Source organism: Cynocephalus volans, chromosome 4, assembly GCF_027409185.1.
Source record: "Cynocephalus volans isolate mCynVol1 chromosome 4, mCynVol1.pri, whole genome shotgun sequence".
NCBI classification, from domain to species: domain Eukaryota; kingdom Metazoa; phylum Chordata; class Mammalia; order Dermoptera; family Cynocephalidae; genus Cynocephalus; species Cynocephalus volans.
Window position 1 is genome coordinate 156,235,123 of NC_084463.1, and position 27,566 is coordinate 156,262,688.

Consider the following 27,566-nt stretch of genomic DNA (forward strand, 5'->3'; position numbering starts at 1 on the left):
TGGGTACTGAGGACTGGGCTTTACATATGTGATTTCTTTTGATACTACAAGCTTGTACGGGTGGTAATGATACCATCCCCATTTCACAGGAGCAAACTGAGGCTCAGGCAGATGGTGAGATTTAGCCAAGGAGCTTGCCACTTCTCTGGGGAAGGCAGTAAATGTGAGCTCAGGGGCTCACCCTTTGCAGGGCTGTGGGCATGTCTGAAGCACATAGGTGTTTGCACAAACCAGCTGAGGGAAGACTGGCACCAGACCTCCCTGCAGCTCCCAGAATGGCCTGGAACACAAGCCTCCAGAGGAACATTTGGTATCTCTTTGCACTTGGTCCTGCAGAATGAAATCCACAAGAGGAAGCATAGAGAACACCCCTTCATTGCCACCACTGCAAACACACCAGAGTCTTTACTCAGGAAAAGCCTGCCCACGATGCTGCCTTTTGGGAGTGGCCAGCAGGGGTCCTGGGAAGGAAAAATAAGAGAAGGCTTAACATCTCCATCTTCTGCAGTGCTGTTCCTTCCTCCCCCACCCACACCCATCACCAGCGAGGGCCACCTCCACCCCACCCACACCTAGGCCTGAAGGGTCCTGCCCAAGGTGCATCATGGCCTGGGAGAGACATTAGTTCCTCTGTCCACTCATCAGCCCACCCACTCTGTGCTCAGCCCTAGGCACCAGACACAGGATGCAGGGATTCAGGGCTCCGCCCCAGCCCTGCCCTCAAAGAGTTGGTATTGAGCACCAGTGGTTTGCAAAGTTCGTCTGAAATGGGGAAACTCTTTGTTAAAGTGAAATGTTACTCAGAAACCCAAATTATAAAGTAGGTGAAAGCAAGAATTCTCTTACCTATTGAATAAAAGGAAAAGTCAGAGCTCTTACTTGCCCCACAAGGGTTGCCACGTTTGGCTCCACAGGTCGTGCACTGCACAACTCCAGGCAGCATCGTGTTTATAGACAAATGTGAATGGTGCCCCTGGAGTTGAACCAGGGAGCCCCTCTCATTTCACTCCCACTCCTGTCCTTGAGAGCCTCCATGAGCAAATGTGAACCACTGATGACTATTGCAGAAAACTTCCCAGAAAACCTGTGTGGCTTGGGGTTGGAGGGAAAAAACCCGGCAAGGAGGTGGAGGTAGTGCTTTGGTGACAGGGAGGGGATAGCAGGGCCGCAAAAGGCATCAGGCCTCAATTCCTCAAGGCATCTTCCTCATGTCACCTCGGAGGCCTGAGAGGCCCCTGGGGCAGGTGTGCACCTCTTTCCCACTGGAGTCTCCCTGGCAAGGATCATGATGATAACAAGAGCAGGTGCCACCTCACTGGGCATTTAGTCTGCCTGGCACATACCAAGTATATTTCGTCATTTAACCTCCACAACGACCCTATGATGTAAGTATTAGTTTTCTCATTTCTTACTTGCAGAAACTAAGGTTAAGTGATTTCCCCAGAGACTCCCCATTAGTGAGTAAAACACCAAGATATGAATTCACATCTGGCTGCCCTAAAGGCTGTCAAAGCCTTCCTCAACCTTCCTACAGCCTTTCTACCTTCTCATATGTGTGAACATCCAGCTGCCCATTCACGGGTTGCAGCAATGATGGTGAAGGTAATAACCACTGTTCACTAGACCTTCTCATGTGCCAGACACCCTGGAAGACCTGGTAAGAATATGACCTCTAATCCTTACAGTATCCCCACAGGTTCATTTTTTATTACATTGACCACACAGATGAGGAAACTGAGGCCCAGAAGATAATGTACATGATGGCTAAGAGCACGAACTCGGGGGCCAGACTGTCTGGGTTCGACTCTCAGCTCTTTCCTTCCCAAGCTGTGTGAGCTTGGGCAAGTGACTTAACCTCTCTGCACCACCCTTTTCTCATATGTAAAGTGGGGCTAATGATAATTCCTACCTCATGGGGTTAACATTAAAGTCTATATGAGTTAATATATGTAAAGCACTGCCTTAGAGTAGTGACTGCTTCTAGAAGGCACTCTAAAAGTGCTACCTTATTAAGTACCTTGCCCAAAGCTTCACATTGGTGAACAGTACATCCTTGATTAGGAAAGAAATGACATGAATCAGATGCCTCACCCTGGAGGAGAAAGAGAGTTATTAATCCACTCATGGACGTTCAGAGACTGGTGCTTCCTGGTACCCAGCTGTCACGTGACAGTAGATTGCAGAATACACATTCCAGTAGCTGGAGGTGCCAAAATAGAGTGACCATATGTCCCTGGCGTAGACCTGGTTTGCACCTGTTGTCCTGGTATCTCATTTAGACAGAAGCTCTCATTTGTACGATAAATTGCCTGATCAATTTCCCTGACCCAGGGAAAGTCACTTTCTACAGACAGGCAGCCCCAGAGACTTATGACAAAAGGCCACCAGGTGGTGGTGTGGCATGGGGCACTGAACTTGAGCACCTGCCCTGGACTGGCAGAATTCACTGGTAACGTGCAGCTACCAGTGTAAGATACTCACATGAACCTGCTGAGGCTGCTGGTTCCAACGCAGTCAGCTTCACTCAAGCTGCACGCAGAAAGATATTTATTTGCAGAATGGAACAGAATTGGTCAAGGAGGGAACAGCCAGGAAAGTCATGGGTCCGAGACACCGAGCTGGTGCCTCCTTGGGCTTCCACTGACACTCAACCAGTTGTGGTCACCCTAAGCTACCCTCAGTCCAGAGACTAGTTGTGGCCTTTGGGACACATGAATTATTATTTGGGACACTAAAATTATTCCACATGAATTCTTATCTCACCAATAGGACCATGTGGACTGGCTCAAGTCCTGCCTGGAGGGCAGATCAGAAACACTTGGGCATCAGGAGCCTACTAAAAATTTGGCGCCCTTCCAAATTGATAATCTTCCAATAGATGTCTCATGTTAACTGAAGATGGGAAGAAGCCATTTTCCCATTAGGAGAACATGTAACCCTTTTTCTTTATGTTCGAAGTGGAGATGTATCACGTGCACCAGTGGAACTCCAGTTTATTTGGGATTGCCTTTTTCTTTTTTCTTTTTTTTTCCCTCCCACCCATTATCCCAAACGTGTGGGGTCTTCCTCCCATGACAAAAACTTAAAGCTCTGCTCCCTCCCACTCTTGTCCTAGCCATTTCTGCATCCCCCTCCCCCTGCCTGCCTTGTGCCTGAGGATGTCACAGGGCTGTTGCCAGATGGACACAAGATGGAATCTGATCTTGCCATGAACCAGCTGTGCACCATAGGGCCTCTCAGTTCACTTTTGGCCTCAGTTTCTCCCCCCAAAAAACAAGGGCTAGGCCCCCCGAGGTTCCTTCCAACTTAGCTTTTGTGGGCCCCATGGCCACTGGGACCAGGCTCAGTTCAGCAGCAGCTCCCTCTGCCCCTCACCTGCCCCTGTGGAAGGAGAGAAGGGAACCAAGGCAGGAACTAAACCACCCCCTTGAGATGTCACCCTTTGGTGATGTCACCCAGAGCTGCTGTCTTACTAGCAGTGATGATAACACCCCCTTCCCTGAACGTTCTGTGCCTCCCAGACCTTTAGTCATGTATTTCTAATGGTGACATTTTAGACATTGTCATGGTTCTTAGTAGGGGGGGATCTTCCGGGCTCCCTCTCACCCCTCCACACCCTTCTTTCGTTTCTCTCTGCTTCCCCCTCCCTCCTTCTGCATCCTCTGTCCCCTTCCCCACCCTTTCCCTTTCTTCTGCCCCCACCTCCCTTGCCCCCTTGGCCTCTCCCCCTTTCTGCATACTGTGGCTCATTTCATCCTAGCCTCAGCTTCCCCCTCTGTAGAATGGGGGCTTTCAAACCCTCTGCTCCCACTCTCCAGGATTCCATGGTCACTCCCTCTCTGGGCCTGGAATCAGCTGGTCTCTAGGGCCCTGGTCAGCTTTGGGTGGCATCTGACCCTCCCGTGTTCCTTCCTGGGGACCTAGGGCACCACTGCTCCTCAGGCCACTGGGCTGGGTCTGTCAGGAAAGGGCGTGGGCCTAGAGAAAGATGGAATTGTCTTTCCTCCCCTGGCTCTTCCTCCACTCATAACTGGAGAGCACTGCCCACCCACTCACCCTCACTCAAACAGCAGAAATCACTCACTGTGGGAGCAATAGCAAGGCTTATTCTAAATATATTTATCACTGTTTTCACGTGTTTATAGTTTACTTTTCTGTAGTTGTTATTCTCTCTGTAGTACCAGAAAGTTTTTTAGGAGACTTTTGGGGGTGGTGAGGGGCAGCTGGCTGGTAAGGGCATTTTAGGGGCTCGTAGATACCTTCTTGTTAGTCCTTCACAATGCATTATTTGGTTTCAGAACCTGGCTGCCCAGCGAGGCTCACTCCAGGGACGGCCTGCTGGCTGGCCTCAGGGCAGGCAGGCCAGTGGATGCAGCAGCATGCAAGGCACCATGACAAAAATACCCCACAGAGGTGGGCAGGTGCTGCCGAGGAGTTTTTCTTTCTACTTAAGAGTATTATCTATTTTGGCAAAAGGGACACGAATTTCCTTTCCATCGGCTATGTGAGAATCTGCAGATGGAAACTTGAGTTAACAGGCAGCAGATTTCTGACAAATCCCTGTGGCATTTCAGTTGTCCTCTGATCAGTGTCTCAGGAAGCTGCCCACCTGGTCAGTCTCTCAGTCTCCACTGACCTTTCTCCTCTTGGAAGTCCTCATTGACACTCTCATTTTTGGGATCCTCAGCTGGTGAAACCATCAGTTTAGCCTCTGGGCCTAGCTTGCCTTACTCGGCTGGCTGCATCCCAGACGTCAGTCTTATCTCTCCAGCTGGATTCAACATAGCTGAGGACATCATTGCATCTTACACTTGTTTGTGGTCCCCATGATACCCAGTACCTGCCAGGCAGCAAAGGAAGGTTTGCTTGATTCAATTCTTCCCAGACGTCAGTCTTATCTCTCCAGCTGGATTCAACATAGCTGAGGACATCATTGCATCTTACACTTGTTTGTGGTCCCCATGATACCCAGTACCTGCCAGGCAGCAAGGGAAGGTTTGCTTGATTCAATTCTTACTTGCCAACTAATGCTACATCCTTTTAGAGAGTGTCCAGGAACCAACACCATAAACAAACTCCTCAGTATACACCTGAAATCTCTCTAACACTCATCATATATTGAACGATTCTTTTTTCTCTATTTCAACTTTTAACTTATTCTAAGGAAATTCCCATCACGTTATTTTGACAGTAATTCTCTTGAGGAATCATTGTGAAAAATTGCACCCACTTGGTGTTTCATCTCCACTCATTCATTTGACAATTATTTATTGAGCAACTACTAAGTACCAAGTACTAGTTTGGGTTTTGTGATTACAGCAACAAACAACACAGAAAGAAGCCTGTCCACAGGGCACTGACAGTCTAGTCATGGGAAATGGGAAATAAACAAGTCAGCAAGTAAAATGTATTAACATACTGTGACTAAAGAATCAGAAAGAGCTTGTCCATCCAATCTGCCTCTGCTAAGTAGTGAAGATATGACTGGGTGTTATCCCTGCCAATCATATGAGTATTTGCCCTGGGAAAGGGTGCAAAAAGGCCACAAGACTTTCCCCTTGAGATCGATACCTGATTGTTAGCAAATACTTTCCATACCGGTTACTATTTATTGCTGGGTAACAAGCCAACCCAAAACTTAGCAGTGTGAAACAACCAAGTTATGATGCTCGTGTACTTTGTGGCACAGAACGCGGACAGGTTCTAGCAGGGAAAGATGATCTCGGCTCCACTATTTCTGCAACCCCTGCTGGGAATACTCAAAGTTGGGAGTCACCTGATGGGGCGGGGGGGGGGCTAGAATCATCTGGAAGCATCTTGACTCATGCCTGGCGGCAGATGATGCAAGTTGTCAGCCTGGACCTCAGCTGAAACACCCTTGCAGTCCTCTCCCACGTGGGAGAATTTGGACTGCCTCATAACATGGCACCTGAGTTCTAAGAGCTAGCGTCCTGCAAGAGCCAGGCAGAAGCACACAGCGTTCTTATGATGTAGCATCAGAAGTCACATAGCGACAGTTCTGCCACGCTCTTTTGGCAGAGGCAATCAAAAAGATCCATCCAGGTTAGAGGTGGGGGGGACATAGACCCCACTACTCAAGGGAAGAGGTATCCAGGTCACATGGGAAGGATAGAGCATGGGTGAGAGATACCATCAAAACAACTTTAGAAAATGCAACCTCCCCCGCCCCCCAACCTCTGCACAATTAAACTGCATGTGAGCTCTGAAAAAAAAAAAAGAAAAAAAATGCAATCTCCACCTCCTGTGTCTAATTTCCAACAAAGTGGGATATCTAGATCTACCCAGTGTCATCTAGAAAGCAGATAACTAAAACCACTCAAGCAGAAGGTGATATTATCTGAGTGTTGTGTAATGTTTTGTTTCAAGCATAAAATAAAAAAGCAATTGAATAACCCTTTGATCGATCAAGCCCTGCCCTAAGAAAGGTACTCTTAAAGACCTGAAATTTCTGGCTTAATTGCAAAGAATAGAAAAATTAGGCCAATTAGACATATTCTTGATTTAGATTCAGTGCCTAAAACACAGAAGCAGAGAGGTGGAAGTGAAACTGCACGCGCTTTGGAAGCTGAGTCCTGGATTCATACCTTCATTGTGCCACTTACCAGCTGCCTGGCCCTGGACAATTTCCTCCACCTCTGAAAACAGGGCAGCAGGACTAACTTCCTCATGGGGTGGCCGTGAGAATTAAATGAGATAATACTTGCAAAAGCCCTCTGTATTTGGTAGCTACTCTGTACAAAACCTCTATCATTTAAGCTACCAATGAAATGAGTGCATTTTTATGATTTTTTAAATCCACACAATAAAATACATCCTCCTTAATATTGTTTACCATTTTTATGTCCTTAAAACTTACCAGAAATGATATGCATTTCAATCTGCAAACATGTGAATGGTCCTTTTCGGGGAAATGATCTGCTTGTTTCTATAACAGTCCTTTGGTACAGGTAGCCACGGCATTTGAGATCCAAACGAATTGATCCAGTGGATTCCTAGGGGCAGCTCTATCCTGCACCTGGGGGGCACTTCACAGAGGCTCCGTGAAAAGAACAGAGACAAGACTGTTGACTCAGGGGAAGGCTCATGTCCCCAACCTTGTGCTGTATGAGCCAGCTGAGTTCGATTTGGGGTTGGTTTTAACCCCCGATAGAGTGTGAGTGGGTGGAGAAAGCAGGGATTTCCCCCACCACAGGGTCACCAGATTCCCGCCATTAAAACAGGGAACAAGTGGATTCGAGCTTCAAGGAAGGGGCCTCATAATTTGCTCTTGGTAGGCTCGTCCTTCATCACCAAGGCGAGGTCTCCATGGAGCTGAGGCCACCATATTGATCAGGAGAGACAACCACTGCACAAGCAGACATCTCACTGTGGAAGGGCCAGAGCTATAGAGAAGCCACATGCTAGAGGAAAACAGAGAATAGGGACAGGTAAACAGAGAGGAAGGGAGGGGATGTGACTCACTATGAAACTCCATAATTAGGGCCGGCCCGTGGCTCACTCGGGAGAGTGCGGTGCTGATAACACCAAGGCCCCGGGTTCGGATCCCATATACGGATGGCCGGTTCGCTCACTGGCTGAGCGTGGTGCTGACAACACCAAGTCAAGGGTTAAGATCCCCTTACCGGTCATCTTTTAAAAAAAAGAAAAAAAAAAGAAAAAAAAACGAAACTCCATAATTATCCGGGTCTTGAGAAGTGAAAGCCCATGTGCGTGGGCATGTGGGTATGTGTGTCTGTCTATCTGCCTATCTGCCTGTCAAGCTCTCCTTCCATACACAAGGATGAAGCCCCCAGCTGTCGCCCACTGGCAGCACATGCGCAGGGCCTGTAGCTCTCCCTTCCAAATCCCATGAAGTTGAGATGGCTCATTGCCAGGGAAGGGGGCCAGATTTCAAGTTAAGAAGTTCTGAGTTCAAGTCCTGCCACTTACTATTTGGGCAACTTTCAGCAAGTCATGTAACCTCTGTGAGATACTATTTCCTCACCTGTAAAATAGGGAAAATAATTCCTGCTCAGCCTTTCTTGAAAGATAGTTTTCAGATTCAAGTGTTTAATATCCATGCCCCCAAGATGATATATGTTCCATCAAGGCAGGGACCACAACTGCCTTGTTCCCTGCTGTACCTCTAGTGCCTGACATACAGTAAACATTTAATAAGTACTTGGTGAATAAATAAATGATAGGATGATGGTGAACTCGGTCCCTGCCCTGTATGGAAAGCAAAGAAAGAAGCTCTTCATGCATCCCTCATTCCTTCCTACAGGACACTGCTCCTCAAAGTGTGGTCCACAGCCAGCAGCAGCATCACCTGGGACCTTGCTAGAAATGCAAATTCACGGCACCACCCCAAACCTACTGAGTCGTGACTTCATGGCTGGGGTTCAGGAATCTGCTTTAACACACTGTCCACATGATTCTGATGCTCATGAAGTCTGAGAAGCATTGCTGTTGGCTGCATTGGGGTGAGGGTAAGATGGGGCATGAGATGCTATGCTGGTCCATTTCTGTGGCTTATAACAAAATACCTAGAACTGCATAGTTCGTAAGAAAACAAAATTTATTCCTTATAGTTTCAGAGGCTAGGAAGTCCTAAGTCCAGGGAACACACAGCTGGTGAGGGTCTTCTTTGATGGTGGCTTTACAGCAATGCAGGGGTCTCACATAACAGAAAATGATGGAGCGAAGAGAGAGACTCTCACGTGCTCTTCTTTTAAAGGCCTCAGAACCATGCCCCTGACCACCATCATTAATCCATTCAGTAGCGCACGGTCCTACAATCCAATCACCTCTCCAAGGCCCCACCTTTCAATTACCATAACAGGACTTCCCACCATCTCAACACTATCATAGTGTGAACTAAGCTTCTAATATATGAACTTTGGGGGACACAAATCAATCCACAGCAGATGCCACGCCCCCTTTCCGGGGTACCTACCTCCCACCTAGCATGGGTATTCATTTCCCAACCCACCCCCACCTCTTCTTTGGCCTGCTTGAGGCAGGAGAACACGATGCAGAGGCTCGCAAGGGCCTGAGGGGGGAGGAAAGTTCTCGTCTCCCTGACACGTCCCGGGGTAGCAGGTCTACCCCTTCCTGTTTCAGCAAAACCTGCAGATGCCGTGAGAGGATCAGGAGATAAGCTTTGCTCTCCTCCACCCTGAACAGTGGCAGATACATGACAGCTTTGCAAAGAGGGCCCTTCCAAGTCCAGGCAGCTTCTGTGCACCCTGGAAATGCCCTGTGGGGACAGTGAGGAGGTCTCACCCGCAGGTCCCCAATACCCCTCCCATCCTTCCCACCCTGGCCCCTCTGCTGAGGTCTCTTCCCCCTCCACTCAAGGATCTGAAATTCACAGTGAGCTTTTGGGAACACACAGCAAAGATGAGCCTCCAAGATAAGCACTCATGATAAAAACAGACACGACTGCCCTTGTCCTGTTCCACATTCTCAGTAGGGCCTGATTCGAGGTACCCAGAAGTAGCTGCTCACGCATGCAAAAGAGGAAGGGGGAGCAAGTGTTGAAGGAGTAGAACTGCACCGCCAGAGAGGTCAAAGCAAAATGCAACAGGGACAGGCGAAAATCCTGCACTATCCAGAAACACCAGCCACTGGTGTCCAAGGTTGGGCAGAACAGCCTGGCAGCATCTGGAACCAGACTGAGGGTTTCAGTCAGATGCCCACTGGGTGGCTCATTGCAGGGAAAAGGACAGGGTCCTGGCCACACTGATATGAATCGTGGAGTAGGGAGGTAAAAAATCCACATGGCAATCTAGGGGTAGTCAACCCTGGGTGCCTGCAGGAGCTCTGGGCACCACATTCTGGAAGCGTTGTGGAGAACTGGTATCTTTCCCAAAGATTTATAGTGCTATCATGGGAGGAGCAGCTGGAGGAATGGGAGATGTTCAGCCTGGATAAGAGATGACTCTGGGAAAACTACAGGAAAACCATCTTCAGCTACTTAAGAGCACTCTGCGTGGAAGAGAGAGCAGCCTGGATCCATGTGGCCCGACAAAGAGCAGCCACGACCCAGTGACGCCTCTGCCTCATATGGGTTGATGAAGTTTGGATGTGTTGTCCCGTCCAAAACTCATGTGGAAATTTGATCTCCAATATGGCAGTGTTGGAAACTGATTGAGTCATGGGGGCAGATCCCTCATGAATGGATTCATGCTCTCCCTGGGGGAGGGGGAATTAATGAGTGAGTTCTCGCTCTGTTAGTTCCCAAGAGAGCCTGTTGCTTAAAAAGACCCTGGCACCTCCTCTCTCTCTCTTGCTTCCTCTCGCCATGTGATCTGCCTGTACCCACTGGCTGCCAGCTGTTTTTCCACCAGGAGTAGAAGCAACCTGAGGCCCGTGCCAGATGCAGCTGTCCCAGAATCATAAACCAAATAAACCTCTTTTCCTTATAAATTACCCAGTCTCAGGTAGTTCTGTTATAGCAACACAAAACGGACCAAAACACGGGTCCTGCCCTCACTCCAGCCACACTCAGCAATGTCCCAGTTGCCAGAGATACCCCAGACTAAGGAAGTCCTTACCCATCCTCAGTTCCATCTCCTAGTCCTGGGCCTGGTGTATGTGAAGGTTAAGGGCTTGGGTTTCAGATTAGGAAACCCCAAGTTCCAGGCCTGAACCTGTACCCTCTTCTTTGTGATTTGGCGTGACCTGGCACCAAATCCCGACCTCTCCAGACTCGGATTTCCTGGTCTGTAAAATGGGGATAATCACCCCTGCCCTATGGGGTCCTAATGAGGATCCACTCACTCATTCAACAAACATTTATCCAGCACTGCACTGGTGCCGACAATCACCTCCTGGACTGCTGCTCCAGGGGATTAAATGAACACCAAGGAGAAGCCCGGCACACAGTGAGTGCTCAGTTAGTGCTGCTGGTGACTGTCAGGGGCCCCTGCCCATCTCTGATCATGGTGCTGAGCAAAGGACCAGGGGGATGCAGGCCCCCTGATATCTGTGTACAATAAAACCTTCTCAACTGCAACACCCCTTAGCTGGGTGGATCAATAGCTCAGGAAAGAACACCTGATCTGTATCTACAGTCCATCTGTGGGTGTTTGGTTTCCTTCAGTCAGCAGATCCAGGGTTTTATAAATAAGCCAGGTATTGCCAATTCGGCACTCTGTATGTTGTGTGAGACAAGGCATTTGGCACCTCCCCTGAGGTAACAGGGAGATTTACTGTTAAGAGTTGTGGCTCTGGAGTCAGACAGCCTAGGACTGGATCCCACCTGCACCACTTATTTGCTGTGTGACCTTTACAAGTGTCCCAGCCTCTCTGTGCCTCAGTTTCTTTATCTGTAAAATGGGAGTAAGAACCTGCCTCATAGGGTTGTTGTGAGGAATAAATGTTCTCGTACATGTAGACTGTCTGAAAGAAGTCTGGACCAATAATTGCTCGTCCCAGTGTTTTAGGCTGAGTTCCTCCAGAAGCCAACTTCGAGACAAGGGTTTAAGTGCAAATAGTCTGTTCAGAAAATGACCCCAGCAAACACCGATAAGGGAATGGGAAAGAGGGACAGGAAGCCAGAAGAGGGTGCATGAATGACCAGGTGACCTTTGTGAGCAACTAGGGCTCAGTCCTGCTGGAGATCTCTGGGGCAATGTAGAGAATCCCCTCCGCATCCTCCCACCTGAAGGCAAGGAAGCTGGGACGTTTGCAGTAGAAAGCAAAGGAGTATAAGAGAACAGAGACCCAAAAGCGACTGCCACACCAGGCTCCTCTGGAAACTGCAGGAGTCTTCCCTGGGCCCCTGCACCCCGTGTATAATGACAATGACAAGCTGAGCTCAGGTGGGAGTGGGGGTTCTGAGCCAGAGCTCATCTGATGCTGAGGTTGATTAAGCTCCTCCACACATCTGAGTGACATTCAAAGGCCTCGCATCTAAAACACATCTCCCTCTCTCATACCACCCTGGCAGGGGCCGGACATTACCCTCTGAAGTATTTTAAGCAGGGCTGGAATATGTTTCAGTCAGCACTTGAGCATGATCCCTCCTGCTGGGGACAAGATCTCAGGAAGCAGGGTGAGCTGAGAGGTCCTGGAGCAGAGTGATAGCGGGTGGGGGGGGCACGTACATCTTCAGTCACCCTGGTAATGCACGCCAGGCGCGGTTCTGCATGTCGGACCATTCAGGTCTCCAGGCAGGGGCAGGGAATTTAAGGAACTGAATGGAGCCCACTCCTCTGAGAGTTGCGGGCTGGAAGAGCTGAGCAAGGAGGTGTCCAGGCTGCTTCTGCAGTGGAGGCAGCACTGCAAGGAAGGGGCACTGAGGCAGCCAAAGCCTCCCTGCAGGGCTCTCCTTGGCTCAGGAACATGAGGGCACTGAGCCCAAAGATGAAGCCTCTGATGGAGACCAGAGAGGCAGGAAGTGATGTACAGTTACAGTACAAGGATGTAACTGTTTCTGATGACCTGGAGGGACAGGGATAAGCTGTGCTAGCGCCTTCCCTGAGGGAGGACTCAGGCAGAATTCATCAGGATGTATTTTGAATGCTGTGTGGCACTGGGTGAGGGGTAAGCGTCGTTAAAGAATTCTCAATCTACTTTTCCACCCTCTAGGAACCTTTGTCTGGGTGGTCTTCTTCCTTGCCTCCTCCTTGATCAACGGTCAAGACACCCTGGCCCCCCACCTGACACTCCTGCTCCAGTGTCGGCAGAGTGACTCAGCAGGTAGGGGCTGTGCTCAGCGCTGAGACTCCCTGGCTGTCTGCCCTGTCCTTCCTAACCCATGAGTAACCTTGGACAACTTCCCAGGCCCTCTCACAACTCTCCAGCTAGAGAAACAACAGTTTCTAAAAGAAGCCACTGGGAGGGCAATGGTTTTTTCACTGGGATTCAAGGGACCTTAAGATCCCTGAGGGCCATCCCCAGGCAGTTCCAAGAATAACGCTGGAGAAGGGCTGGGATGTAGTTGGACCACTTCCAAGATGTTCTTCCTAAGAAAGAAGCATGCTATTGAGTAAATCAAAACCCCATCTCCAGGGTCTCACACAAACGGGCTCTGAAAAAGTCTTTCCTGGGTACTGGGAGGTCCAGCACATTGGCGAGACCCCAAAGTGCTTAGTGAACCAAATACATTTAGTGGGGAATAGGAAGGGAAGGGAGGTGGGCGGGTTCAAGCTCAGGAGCAAAAACCACTGTCTTGGCTGAAAGGAAGATAGGACACGATCCAACCTGTTTCTAGAACTGGGACAGGAGAAAGGGGACATGGAAGGGTATGCAGCGTGGCCAAGGGCCCAGGTATGCCTCAGCACAAAGGTGGTGTCTCGTACTGGTACCTCAACTTCACTCATTAATGTTGAGAATGTTGGAAAGGGAGAGCCACAGGTTGTATGCCTCAGCACAGTTTGGGATAAGAGAAGACACGGGCGCGAACACTTCACACAGGACTCCAGCCAGACTTAAGAGATGTCCCAGCTCCAGGACTCCCCAGGTAGCATTCACTCGGGCAGTTAGGAGCGCTGCGACAGGGTCATGTTACATGCACTAAGCTGGTGCAAAATCACCACTTCACAAGTGAAAAGACCGAGGTGCAAAGAGGGCAGGATCTCTGTCCGGTCACACGGACTGACTGAGCGCCAAAGTTTCCCTCTAACCTTGCTGGGGGCTCCCCGGACCTTTTCCCATCCTCTTCTCTCCTAGAAATGAGTTTTCCCCCACCCCCTTCCCTTCTCTGCCTGTACGCTCTCTTTTCCCCCGGGAAACTGTTTGCACGGAAGACAAACGCGAATCAGAAAAGGGACTGGATCATTGATCACAAATCACAGCGCCGACACTCACTACGCATGCGCCTAACCAGCCCAGCCCCCGCCGGACCGACAACCCCCTCCTCTCTGCCCCTCACCAACATGGCCTCCCCGGCAACAGCCCTTCCTGCCCGGCGCAGGCGTGGCGGCTCCTGACGTCATAGGAAGGCGCCGGTTGTCCAAGAGGTGGCGACTGCACGTGGGCTCGGACTTGAAAACTTTCAGGCCGAGCAATGGATACCCCGCTAAGGCGCAGCCGGCGGCTGGAAGGCCTAAAGCCTGAATCCCCCGAGCTCCCCACCTCGGTTTCGCGGGCGAGACGGACCCCTGTGGAGTTCGAGTCGAACCCAGAAGAAACGAGGGAGCCGGTGTCTCTTCAGAATGTGCGGCAACCTGGTCCGGGGTCCCCCCGACATCAAACGGAGACAAGCCCGGGGTCACCCAGTCTGCGGCAGGAAGCAGGCTCGGGGTCCCCTCGAAGGCAGCTAGAGCCGGACCGAGGGTCCCCCCAGCGTCATCGAGATCCAAGCCTGGAGTCGCCTCGAAAACTGCCGGAGACGAGTCCTGAATCCCCCCGACGTCAGCCAGAGCCAGGTGGGGAGCCACCGCAGTTCTCCCAGGGCCAGGGAGAACTGGACTCGGAGTTGGCCCAGAGTAAGGAGCTGACACCGGGGTCCCCACAACATCAGCTGCAGCCGGGTCCAGGATCACCAGAGCCTTATCCCGGTCAGCAAGCGCCGGGTCCGGAGCCTTCGCGGCCACTGCAGGAGCTGACACCCCATGTACCCGGCTCCCCCCGGGGACAGCAGGAGCCGAGCAAGCCACCTAGGGGCAGGGAGATGGTGACAGCCGGCCTTGGGACAAAGAAGAGTAAAGGTTCTTCAGCCCAGGCCCCAGCGTCCAAGAAGTTGAAGGAGGAGGAAGAGGAGGTTCCTGTAATCCCGAAGGGGAGGCCCAAGTCGGGACGGGTGTGGAAGGACCGCTCCAAAAAAAGGTGAATTGCTGTTTGGGATCTTTGAGGAAGCAGCTGCGGTGGGTGGGGAGAGCCCAGAGACAGGTGGAGAAAGCACCTGCTGCAGAGAGGGAGGCAGCCACGGCTGGAAAGGTGTTCGAGGTAGGGAAGGCCTGGCTGCAGCGCTAACTTCATGCTCATGCCAAGTGCCACCTTCTCCACAGTGCTTCTTGGGCGCTCTGTCTCCCTTCTTTGAGGAGTAACATTTATTGAGAACCTATTTGTGTGTGTCTATTAATCCTCCCACCACTCTTTGGGGTGGAAACGATTCTCATTTCCATCTGGGAGAGTGCTGAGACTTAGAGAGGCTGGAATTGCACTGCTTCAGTACCTTAGCCACATGTGGCTATTTAAGTTTAAATTAAGTAAAATTTAAAACTGATTTTCTCCATCAACACCAACCACATTTCAAATGCTCAGCAGCCACCTGTGACTAGTGGCTACCTTACTGGACACTTATAGGGTCGTTATAGAGCATTTCCACCATTACAGAAAGTTTTGTTTGACAGCACTGCTCTAGAAAGATGCAACATCGTGTCCTGTAGCTCTTTGTGTCTTCAGACTCCTACCACCTTTCTTGACCTTCAGAAGTCAAGAAGTTGGTGGGGGGAGCAGAAAGGTCACTGTGAGGATCTGCTGAGACTTGAGGGGCAGGCCTGTGGGACACCCAATTAGGCTTTGAATAGTTAAGGCGAAAGACCTAAGTTCAGTATGTGGAGGCCACCAGGATGCTTGTTTTCATTTTGTTTTTCCTTTTTATTATGGAAATTTTCAAGCATACCAAAAAGGAGAGACCAGGGTGTCCTGAATCCCCGTGTCCGCATCACCAGCCTTGACAGTTCTCTGCATTTTACTAGTCTAGCTTCATCTTTGATCCTCGACATTTTTTCTCTTTTTTTTTTTTCCCCGGAATGTTTTAGAGCATATCGTAGATCCCACCCATAAATCCTTGCAGTGTGAGTTCTTACAGAGATCATCCTGTTTCTCCTATGACTCTAAAGTCATTATCACTTTTAAATTAATCCAGACTTCTCAGATGTCCCTTAATGTCCATGCCACCTTCACATCTCCCCAGCTGATGGGGAGGGATTCTGAACCATTACAGAGCACTCCAGCCATTCACACTGTTCTGAAATGGAACGGGCCACCTCCATAGGGAGTGAACGCCCCATCTCCAAAGGCATTCACACCTAGGCTGACTGTGCTTGGCAGAAGCGGCAGAACTTTACAGCAGAGGCTGTGTGGCCTGGATTCTGCAGTCACAGACAGGGGTTCAAGTCCTGACTGCTGCTCAAGGACAAGGTGACCTTGGGCAGTTATTTAACTTCTCTGTGCCTTGGTTTGCTCCTCTGAAAAATGGAGCAAACAGGAGTCCCCACCTCAGAGGCGCATAACCAGGGCTTGAGAAACGGCAGTCAGCACAATCAGGGTCCTGTCCTGCCCCAAGTTTCTGCAAACCTGGAGGGCTGACTGCCAGGCAGACAGCGTTCCAGAGAAGGTCCAGGGCCTGGAGCTGAGAGGAGAAAGGGCAAGGCTAGCATCTCACAGAGCCCGCTCTCCCCGGTCCAGGTTCTCTCAGATGGTTCAGGACAAGCCCCTGCGCACATCCTGGCAGCGGAAAATGAAGGAACGGCAGGAGAGAAAGCTGGCTAAGGACTTTGCCCGGCACCTGGAGGAGGAGAAGGAGAGGCGCCGGCAGGTGAGGGGCCAGCCAGGCATAGGCTGGCGCTCAGGGGGGCTAAGCTGGTGGGGGGCTGACCTGATCAAGAGAGATTTTGAGCCAGAGGGTCCCGGGGAGGAAGGCAGCCTGGCCAGCAGCAGAAGTGCCATCTGGGACTGCAGGGTAGGGAAGCCCACAGGACCATCCACTTTAGCCCTGGCTATAGGAGACTCAAGGATGGGGAGGGGGCCCAGGAAGAAGCCCTGGTAGCCCTCTCTGGTGGTAGAAGTATTCTCTGGTGGTAGGAGCATCCAGGAGATGAGATCAGGGTCCCTGCCCTGGGGCCTGCTCAGGTGGGAAAGGCTTACAGATTGAAAAGCGCTCACCCCAGTATTGTTGCTGTCATTTTCCAAGAAGTTCTGCCACTGACCGGCAACATGGATGCTCCACTTCTTTCCCCTGTCACCCATCCCAGAGCCAGAAATGCCCCACTAAAGGTTCATACCCAACATCTTCAGTCTCCAAGAAGCCCTTATAAGGGTCACAGCTTCACCCACATCATCTAGGGACTCTCTTCAACGGGAGGGAAGCGGGAGCCAGCAGGCAGCATGCAGAAAGCCAGGTGGTGGCTGTAGTCCATCACTCTGTCCCCCAGGATCAGACTGATCAGTGGAATGTTACCGAACTGGTGACCCCAGGGGTGGCGACTGAACCTGAGATAAACGACTCATCCAAGGCCTGCGGTCCCAGACTGGCCACTGAGAAACGGGGGTGGGCCAGTCACATGGTCATCCATCCCCTGCTTTGAGTCACCCACCCCAGCTCAGCCTATGGCTGAAGCCCTAGGAACAGCATGGCTGCCACTGTATGCTGAGCCCTTACCTAACTTCCTGTGTGGCCCTGGCTCCCTCTTGGGCAACCCAGTCCACCGAAGATGTGCTCCTGCCCAGCCCCCAGCCCAGACCTTCCCCTGATCACAGAAGCCCAAGTCTCATTCTCCTTTCCCCTCAGGGCCCAGGCCACCCCTGCTACCTTGAGTTGCCAGAGCCAAGCGAGGCCCCAACCATGTGGCAGCCGTGAAGCCAACATTCCTGTCAGCATAGCCAGAAAGCATCAGGCTTCCCATTCCCAAGCCAGACCCCATCTAGATTCTAAGTGTCCCCAGTGAGTTGGGTACAGTTCCAAGCCCTGCACGTGTATGCACTCATTTATTTCTCAAAACACTTGCTCATCTTCACTTTAAAGATGGGGAAGTTGAGGCACAGAGAACAAGCCAAGGTTGCCTGTTTAGGAAGTAGCAGAGTCAAAATTGAAACCCAGGCCAGATACCTCAGAGCCTCTTCTTTGCAGCTCAGCCCCTTCCCAGCCCCACACCTGTCCTAGCGCCAGGTGCCCACCCTCCTGTCTAAGCCCCTGTCCTCAGCTGCCTGTCCAGGTACCTACCTTCTAATGTGGAGTCAGAAACTTCCCACCACAGTGGGCCTTGGCACTGGGCCCATGGACTCAAGGATTGCTCCTCACTGGCCCTCCCCAGAGCTTCCCAGGCCCTTAACCCACACACCATCAGTAATGACCTGGAGCCCAGAGAGGAGGGCTCCCTCCTTCCTGGGACCTCTGCCAGCTCTCTCTTCTGGGGCCTGAGAGACTAGGAATGCCTCAGCTCCCAGATTCAAATTCCCATCCCTTGTGTGTCCCAGGAGAAGAAACAGCGCCGGGCGGAGAACCTCAAACGCCGCTTGGAGAATGAGCGGAAGGCAGAGATTGTCCAAGTGGTGAGTGTCTCAGCTTCCCCCTGCCCTACTTAGGGGTTGCAAAGCAAGGCCAGCCTGGACATTGCATTCTAGATGCCTCGGCCCCCCTGCCTCATGCACCATTCTCACACTGCGATCCCAGGCCCCTGCAGGTGGCCTTCCTTTCCCCAGGGAGGGACAGGTTTCAGCCTCACTAATGCACTCCCCTCATACAACCCCCAGATCCGAAACCCTGCCAAGCTCAAGCGGGCAAAGAAGAAGCAGTTGCGCTCCATTGAGAAGCGGGACACCCTGGCACTGCTGCAGAAGCAGCCACCCCAGCGGCCAGCAGCTAAAATCTGAGCTCAGGACAGCCTGGAGGCCTTCCATGGCCAACAGCCATCTCAGAACACGGCACTTCTCGGCCACAAGTCAGGTGCCTCTGCTGGAGCCAGCACTCCCACTCTATGGCTCCAAAACAGGGACCCCACCCCAGATGTAGCCCCTGGGCCTTTGAAGGCTCTCAGACAGATCTCTGTGGGACAAACACCTAGGGGGCTGGGACCTGGCAGACACAGGGAGGGAGGAGATTCAGCTCTCCCTCTCTCCTTTCCCTTCCTCCAAGTGCCTTCAGATCATGAACAGTAAGTTCTCTGGTTCCTCAGTGAGCTGATAACTGGAGGGTGACTTCCCCAAATGTGTGTGTCCTGTCTCAGGGTCCTGGGTCCAACCCAGGCCTGGAGGCTGGCAGTCAGGAATCCCAAAGGCTGCCATGGGTACCTCCGCACCCCGCTGACCCCATCACCCAGCAAACTGAATCCGGCTCCTTCCTGCTTTTCAACACTGAAAGATTAAAATGGGGAAGTTGCAGGGAGCAGGGTTTCTCTCTAGCACCCCCTTTCCCATACTGGGCTCAGCAGAAGCCCCAGAGATCTGACTAACTCACGCCCATCCAGTCTATAGCAAAAACATTTATTGAATGCCTATTGTGTACAGGCACAGTTCTAGGCACCAGGGAATACAGACAACAGACAAAAGTCCCTGCCCTCAAGGACCTTTCATTGTGATGGAAAAAACAATAAACAAGTAAACTACATCATATATCAGATGAGGAAGTGTGCTATGAATGAAGCAAAGTAGGGAAGGGAGAGAGTGTGGGGCGATGTGTTGGGACTGGGATCTCTTCAGTCAGCTGCACATCTCACTGCCAAGTTTACTGAGCACCTGCTGAGGGCTGGGCCCTCCTGGCACTGGGAATGAACAGTGAGCTAGCCAGCCCAGCCTTCAGTGGCACAAGGAGCACTGGACCAAGATCTCCACAGAGTTTCATCTGCCAAACAAAGGTTTACTGACTCCAATTCTGTCCATCTCTGGGATGCAGAGCTTAAAATAGAGCAGTCTCTGCCCTAAGTCCATGGTGGGTTGAGGAAATAGACTTCGTACAATGGAAGTGCAGTGACAGAGATACAAGTTAGCCTTCTTGTCTACAAATTGGAAGTGATAGCTGCCCAGTACCCACTGGTGTGGTGGGGAGGTAGGTGCTGCAAAGATCTCGGGATTACCTGTGCTCCAGAGGGCATCCCACACAGCAGACTTGCACAGGGCTTGGAATAAGTAGGAAGTGTCATGTGCTGTGGTCTCAGGGGCTGCAAGTATTCAAATTTACTACGGATTGAGACCTTCAGTAATGATGCCTATTAGACGGATTAACCCAGGTTTCCCAAACACTTGACCACAGCACCCCCTGCTTTTTCCTTCTTATAAAAACTTTGGGCAATGCTGAGTCCCAAGGATAGAGGTGGGGGCTCCGAGACCAAGGTGCTAAGTACCTTGGGTAGGTCAGAGGATGTTCCTTCACTTCCCAGATGACAGTGGAGCGTGTGCCGCTTAAGGTTAGAGATCAGACCCTGTGGTCACCAGCCCTGACACATTGGGCAAGGTACTTGACCTCCCTGAGCCTGAGTTTGCTCATCCGTAAAGACAGGCTAATAGAAGCTGCCCCTTAAGATTGTGGAATAAAGCGTCTGGCTCAATAAACGTTGGCTAAACTGAAGAGGTGAGCCTGGAACAGTGCCCCTTAACTTCCTCTCCAAAAATACATCATTGTTTAATGTAAAACTCCCCCTCCCCCCATCATCTGGTAAGATTGAGCTCCACGGAGATGGCCCGGTGTGCCCTTGGGACTCCACTCCCTAATTTGAGAAGTCTAGTCTGATTGCAACCCTGTGTTCCCCCCAAGTGTGGTCTGCGAACCCCAGAGCTTGCTGCAAATGCAGAATCCACACACAGGCACGCACACCCCACCCCGCCCCGGATCAGACTGCACCCTAACGAGACCCCTAGGCACATCAAAGTCCGGGAAGCGCTGCTTTAATTCACTTTGTTTCTGCCCCGCCCCCCGGGCCCGCGCCGTCTAATCCGAGGCGGTGCTCAGCGCCGGCTTCAGCGGGCCCCTTTCGTCCTGGGATCGGGCCCGGCCCCTCTGCGGGGACACCGCCCGGCCGCCCCGCAGCCAGCCGAGAAGGCGCGCGGGGCGGAGCGGGGGCGGGCGGCGACCGGCGAGCGAGGAGGAGGAGGCGGCGGTGGCCGTGGAGGAGGCGCGGCGGCGGCGGCGGCCGCCCGGGCCCCCCAGCTCGCTGTCGTCCAGCAGCACGCTCTCGAGCACGGTGCGCAGCGAGCGCCGCAGCTTGCGCAGCACGTCGGGGCAGGTGAGCACGTAGAGCAGCGGGTTGACCACGCTGTTGAAGAAGGCCAGGCTGCTGACGAACGGCAGCCCGCGCCACACGAGCGGCCGCAGCGCCGCGTCGTCGTGCGCGCGCGCCTCCAGCAGGCTGAAGACGTGGTAGGGCCCCCAGCAGAGCGCGAAGGCCGCCACGACGGCCGCCACCAGGCGCACGAAGCGGCCGGGCCGCCGACGGCCGCGGTGGCGCAGCTGCAGGCTCACGGCCGCGTGGCTCGAGGCAATGATCGCCAGCGGCACCGCGAAGGCCAGCAGGAACTTGCTGACGGCCAGGGCCGCCTGGCGCGAGTGGCACGTGGCGTCGTGGTCCGGCCCCGGGCTCAGGAGCAGCACGTTGTAGTAGCACATGATGCGCCCGTCCAGCCGCGGGATGGTGTCCCGGAACACGAAATAGGGCACGGTGTTGAGCACCGCCAGGGCCCACAGCAGCAGGCACACTCTGTGGGCCGCGGCCACTGTGCGGTGATTCTGCGCCCACACCGGCCGCAGCACCTGCAGGCAGCGGTCCAGGCTGATGGCGCTGAGCAGGAAGCCGCTGGCGAACATGTTGAGGAAAAAGACGGACGAGTGCAGCTTGCAGAAGGTGGTGCCCAGCTCCCACGAGTGGCCCACAGCCAGGAAGTAGGTGAAGAAGGGCAGGGAGGCGGTGGCCAGCAGGTCGGACAGCGCCAGGTGCAGCACCCAGGTGGTGACCACCGTCTGGCGCATGCGGCAACCCACCACGAAGAGGATGATTCCGTTCTCCACCAGGCCCAGCAGCGAGGCCAGCCCGTGCAGCAGCACCGACACGTGGTCCATGTAGCGGATGCTGGAGTTGCTGTGGCTCTGGAGGCGACTCATCTGCTCCAGGATGGGGCAGAGCGGCTTCAGCGTGGCGTTGGCCAGCATCGTGGGGCTCTGGGGTGGGGGAAAGGAGGCGCTGAGGTTGGCAGTGCAGAGGCGACCGGGAACCACGAGAGAGGCCCGGAGTGGGCACCTCGCCGGGAGATGCGCAGGTGACCGACCCATGTGATAGCAGAGGCCGCTGGGGATCAGTGAGGTTGAGCAGAGGAGTGAAGCGGGGGGACAACATCCCAGCTCCACCGCCTGCTCACATGCAACATTGGGTACGTCATTTAACCTTCCTGAGCCTGTTTCCTCCTCTGTAACATGGGTGTCATTCCTAACAGTACCTAGCTCATAAGGTTCTTGCAAAAAGCATTTAGAACAGAGCCTGTCACACAGCAAGTACTGTGTCAATGTCATTGTAATTATTATCAAGCAAATGATCTAAGATCCTGTGGAGAAATAAGAACAAGGTCAGGCCATGCAGGACTCCTTTTCCTAATCCCCAGAGCACTGGGGCTTAAACATGACCCCACAGATAGGACCGGAGGGTTCAGCTGACCTGGGAGGTGGGGGTGTGAATGAGTGGAGTCTACGCCCCGTCCCTTCCCACACATAGCACCCCCAGACCTTGCCTCTCTGCAGATCTCCAGGTGGCCCTTCTCTCCACAGTGGTGGCTGGTTGGGTATGTTGACCCAAAACAGTGGCCCCTCCTCTAATAGTTGAAAAGGAAGTAAGATAAGAGCAGGGCAAGAGCTGGGTGGGAAGAACTACCAGACGGGGCCTCTGGAGGGGACCCAGTGGGACCAAAAGATCTCCTTCCTGCCCAGGAGAGAGCCAACTCTGCCTGGCCAGGGCACTCACCCTGTTCACCCAATTGCTCGCTCACTCATGCACTCGTCCGGCAGCTACTTGTTGAGAACCTACTCAGGTGAGCATTGGAGAGCCAGGCCCTGACAGACACAGATGCCCCGGACGTGCATGCTGACAGCCTCATCGAAAACCCGAGGGACCCTCTGATGAAGCTGGTGAGATCAGTGAGGGCTGAGGAAATGGGGGTGGGAGGCTCCCAGCAGGAGGTGGGGACAGATAGCAGGAGATGGGAATGCAGGTTGTCCTGGGCACCCACAACACACAGGTCCTGTGGTCAGTCCTTTACACAGGAGCTCTTTTTCTCATGGCTCTGGAAGAGAGTTTGTGTTAGTATTTCTCTCCATCCCGTTTTACAGATGAGGAAGCTGAGACTCAAGTGTTGAAAGAACACCCAGAGCTACGCAAACAACACAAGAGCAACAGTTTAGCACTTAACCTGCACTCTTTCCTCTACCCCTGCTCTAAGCAAGAGATGATGGAGAAGGGAAGAAAGGGGGGCAGGGGAGGCAGTGGCCTTCAGTACTTGTCTTTCTAGGGGAGACACTGTTGGCCAGGATGAGAAAATCCACTCCTTCCCTGGGACCACGGTCCTTTGTAGGGTGGGGACCTGAGAGATCAAACTAGAATTTCTGTGGTAGATGAGCCTTTGGAGTTGGGGATCTGCAGGTAGGTGGGAGGGGAGCAGCTCGGCCTGTGCTCCTGAGAACAGTCATACTTCCCAAGCTTTAGAGTTTGCAGAGCAGTTACACTCAACGGAACCCTATGAAACCCCATTTTTCAGAAGAAGAAACTGAGGTTCAGAGAAGCACAGCAACTTACACAACATTTCTCAGCTGCAGTAGTGGGACTGGGGTGCCACTCCCAGCAGACAGACAAGTGCCATCCCCTCTCTGCCCTGAAATATTCTCTTTAGTCCAGCTGCTGTTTGTCCCCAAGTCCCATGGGATGCTCAGAGAGCACAGTCCTGCTGCACCTTTGGAAACCATCTAGGTTGGTCCCCCTGGCTGCATAGAGACAGCTCCCAACCTCCTGGGACTCTCAGGGAGCCCAGCGGCTAGGGTCCTGCTTTGATAGGGGGCTGGGGGCAGAGAGTGAAAGCTTTGGGAGTCTGAGACCTGGACTCACATCCCAGCTCCTCAGCTCCCTAACTGGGTGAACTTGGGCTGGTCACCCTAAATCTGCTGGTGGAATCTTCCTACTCAGATCGTTTGTGGATATTGAAAGAGATCATGAAATGGTTTACCACTGTGCCTGACATCTAGTGGATGCCTAAGAAAATTTAGTCCTTCCCTCCTCTTAGCATCAAGTCCCCTCCAATCTTTGGCAAACTCAACCCTCTGCCATCCTACCTGGTAACAGCCCTCTCTCCTGGTAGAACTGTGCCTTCTCTCACGGGCCCAGAGAGGGCACGAAAGCTTCCCAGTCCCTGGGCCACCACCTTCTTACCTGGGCACAGAGGGACAGGATTCCAGCCCTTGTGGCAGTCAGCTCCCAGCACGGCTAGACTAGAGGTGGCAGGCAGCGAGGCAGGGGAGTGAGACAGAGGGAGGAAATAGCCAGCAGCCTCGGAGCGTGTGCTTGTGTGTTTAAGGGTGTGGTGGGGGGAGGCGGGGACAGCCAGAGAGTGAGTTGTCACACCGATGTTCAAATATCATCAGTCTCCATCAAGGCTAGCAGCCCCTGCTCCCTGCCTCCCTTCATGAAAGAGACTCTGCAGAAGCCCAGAGGATAGTACATATACACATGGGGAAATCGAAGTGTGCAAGAAAGCATGAGCCCAAGCGTGCCCAGGGGTTTGCTTCTGAGAGTGACCGGTGTGTAGAAGTGCACAAGGAAGAGGATATCTTATCCATCTGTCCACTGTCCCTGGGCTGCCCTCTCCTGACACCATAATTCTCAGAGATGAACCCCTGCCCCTCCGGCTCTTCAGAGGTACCCGAAGCTTAATGCAGAGCCTGGCGCTTAATGCTCTCTTACTGAGACTACTCTCATGAGTGGAGAATGAATAAAATGTTATGACCATGTGATGGGAACAATATATCTAATCGTAGCCCAAGACGGAAGACCATTAAGAGTCTTCCTTGATTATCCAAATCATTAGCCACAGGAAAATGTCCCCTTTCTTCCAAGGCAGGGAGGGCTTGCACTTCTCAAGACAAATGCCTGCAGCCCTCCCTTAGAAAATAGGTGGATCCCACCTGGGGGAAAGTATCCTCTTCCCACCCATCCCCCACACCCAACCTGCTGACCCACAGACAAGACCATGTGGGCAGTGTAGTGCAGTGGTTAAGCCCAGGAACTCTGGGGCCACACTGCAAGTGTTTGGATCCAGCACTGCCACACTATCTAGCCAGATGATTTGGGCAAATAACTTCATGGAATAAAATATGAATTTTAAAAGGTACTCTGCCCAGTTCCAACCCAAAAGTTCAGAGTTTGGTGCCCAGACTGCTCTTTGGGCTAAAAAAAAAAAGAGTCACCTCTTTTCCTCTATAGACACATCATGGCACTAGGGCATCAGGCTTAGGATAGGGCACATCCCTCCCTCTAGCTCTAAGCCCTCCCTTGCCCCCTCCACCGGGTACCCTTGTGCAGTGAACTTCCTGCACCAACCTCTCACAGCAGCCCTGCTAAGATTCTTCTTTTCCTGCTAAAATCCTTATTCCTCGGACCCTTCTCAACCCTTGTTTCCAATTCTGTAATCACTGTTGTGGCTTATGTCCCAAGCCCTTCGTGAGGATGACTTATTACTGGACAAAGTTACTAAGCTTTACTAAAGTTACCAAAACAAACACAAGTACTCCAGATGAGCAGATCCCTGAGGCACTTTCTGAAGAAGGAAGCAGTGCTATTTGGTCTCCTGGAGCTCCTCGGCTGCACTCCCACAGCAGGAGCTGGCCTCCTTGCACGTACTCTGAGAGCCACCTCTCCCACGGCCTCCACACCAGAGGACACCAGGGATGGGAAGTCAGTGGGCAGGATGCTGGCTTCTGCCTCCTCCGCCAGGGTTTCAGGAACCGAGAGCCAACAGTGGGCACATGGAGAGGAAGAGTCTCATGAGTAGTCAAAAACACTGGGGACCCTGCGTGGGGGCTTGCTGGCTGGGTGCAGAGGACCAGGAAACACCTGCTCAGCCTAAGTCTAGAAGGAGAAAAGCCCATCAGAACTTTTGCGGAGGCCTCCAAAGTGCCAGGCTGTGCTGGGGGCAGGAGGACACCAAGACTGTCAGATGGGCCCTCCCAGAGCTCAGAGTCCAGAGGGTGACCGGAGCCTTTGGCAAGGGCTTAAAATGATATAGACCAGCGACTTTCACCTTGAGCATGCATCAGAATCACCTGGAAGGCTTGTAAAAACCCAGATTGCTGGGCCCCATGCCCAGAGTGTCAGATCCAGCCTGTCTGGGCTAGAGCGTGGGAATTTACATTTCTACCAAATTCTCCATAGGAAGCCGATTATGCTGGTCCAGGGACCACTCTGAGAACTGAACCCCTGGAATGGAAGCCTCAGGGGTCCCTGGGTCTGGGGTGCTCGCAGCAGGAAACTGCAGCGTCAGTCCTGGTAGCGAACAGGGGCTTTCAGCTGAGGGGCCTGGACATACACCTCTCCCCTCTGAACCCGTTTCATCTCCACTGTGAGGATTAAAGGAGAAGCTAAGCAAAGCACTCAGCACAGGCCTGGCACAGAGTGAGCACACAGTGCCGGGTGCTATTGTCATTATTTCTCCTCGTTGCCTGCAGTGATGCTGGTGGGAGCACCGCTGTGGGGCTGTGTCTTACCAGGCAGAATTGCAGCCAGCACCTGCCTGCAGGGGTGAGAGATCAACGAGAGACGATGTGGCCCAGGGCTCGGGCCTTCTGACCTGGAGGGCAGGCAGGGCTGGTTGTCCACAAAGCCACTTCAGCCCGGCTTCTCCAAACAGGTGGGGGAGTGGGGAGGGGCAGATCATCAGGCTGAGCTCTGCCCTGTCCTATGTCCTGTGTCTGCCTGGACCAGGAAAAAGATGCAGCCTGCTACAGGATGCAGGCCCTGGTTCCTAAAGCACAACCTTTTCCGTGACTTTGAACTTAATGTCAGAACGAGAAAGAGCGGAAGTCAGGTCCGTCTCTGCATCAGCACCACCTCTTGCCATGGAGGAGACAAATCTGAGCCTGTCGCTTCCCAGCACACAGATCTCTACCGCATCTCTGCTGCCTGCGGGAGCTGTCCCGATTCCCACTCTCAGCATTCGAGGCCTCTCCTTATCCAGCGCACCAACCAGCAGTCCCTGCACCCCCTTCCCCATGTGCACAGCTACCCAGCCCCTGCCCCACCTCTGTGCCTTTGCATGTGCTGTTGCTGCCACCTGGAATGACTTTTCCCTTCCCTTACTCATCTTGCAGGTCCCACTTCTGAGACCCTCAGTGTCTCTGAGCCCCCGAGAGGGTGCATATGGCATTTCAGGCCAACTTATCCCCCAGGCATGGGGCCCAGCCCAGATGGGCTTTCTCCCTCTGGCCTTTCCTTTGGAAGCAGGTTTTTCATGTTCCTTTCTGGCCACTTTGAAGAAGTCATTTGAACAGGAAGTGAGACCCAGCAGGAAGCGGTTGAGGCCTGCCCTGGAATCCTCCAGCCCCTTACCCAGCAGAGTGACAGCATGACAGGACCCCACACAGCGTCTTGTGGGAGGCCCCCGTTGCGCTCCCCGATGCCACCATCACACATAGGAGGAGGCCTGACTCCTCTCTCAGTTATAGGCCCTCAGTGATCTGGCCCCACCCAGGCTGCCACCTTCATTTCTGCCACTCCCTGGTCGAATCCCATCATCAGTCAGCATTTATCACTGTCTCCTCCCGTCCTGTCCACACCAGGCTGTCTCTGTGCCCTGGACTACGCTGTGGCTCCCCGCTCTGGAACACCAGTTCGTCCCTGGTCTCTTGGTGAACTTCATTCATCCTTCAAAAC

The 27,566-nt window shown here is 52.8% G+C and overlaps 2 protein-coding genes across 2 annotated transcripts; one reads left to right on the plus strand and one right to left on the minus strand.

Moving 5' to 3' along the window:
• The first annotated feature begins 13,757 nt into the window (after nt 1-13,757).
• CCDC86 (coiled-coil domain containing 86) lies at nt 13,758-19,287 on the plus strand. Its single transcript, XM_063093972.1, has 4 exons — nt 13,758-14,778; nt 16,366-16,495; nt 18,154-18,228; nt 18,430-19,287. The coding sequence occupies exons 1-4, from the start codon at nt 14,018-14,020 to the stop codon at nt 18,547-18,549; spliced, it is 1,086 nt and encodes a 361-aa protein (XP_062950042.1). The 5' UTR covers nt 13,758-14,017; the 3' UTR covers nt 18,550-19,287.
• A 1,312-nt stretch (nt 19,288-20,599) lies between these two features.
• On the minus strand, nt 20,600-21,927 carry PTGDR2 (prostaglandin D2 receptor 2). The gene has a single exon (XM_063092400.1). It carries the CDS (start codon nt 21,812-21,814, stop codon nt 20,600-20,602), a length of 1,215 nt encoding a protein of 404 aa, XP_062948470.1. The 5' UTR covers nt 21,815-21,927.
• Between the last annotated feature and the right edge of the window lie 5,639 nt (nt 21,928-27,566).

Excerpts from the sequence above, each read along its gene's own strand:
- PTGDR2 (XM_063092400.1), bottom strand. The coding sequence starts at position 21,814 with ATGCTGGCCAACGCCACGCTGAAGCCGCTCTGCCCCATCCTGGAGCAG.
- CCDC86 (XM_063093972.1), top strand. The coding sequence starts at position 14,018 with ATGGATACCCCGCTAAGGCGCAGCCGGCGGCTGGAAGGCCTAAAGCCT. Across the intron at positions 14,779-16,365 it reads AAGGACCGCTCCAAAAAAAG|GTTCTCTCAGATGGTTCAGG; the intron begins GTGAATTGCTGT and ends TCCCCGGTCCAG. Across the intron at positions 18,229-18,429 it reads AGGCAGAGATTGTCCAAGTG|ATCCGAAACCCTGCCAAGCT; the intron begins GTGAGTGTCTCA and ends TACAACCCCCAG.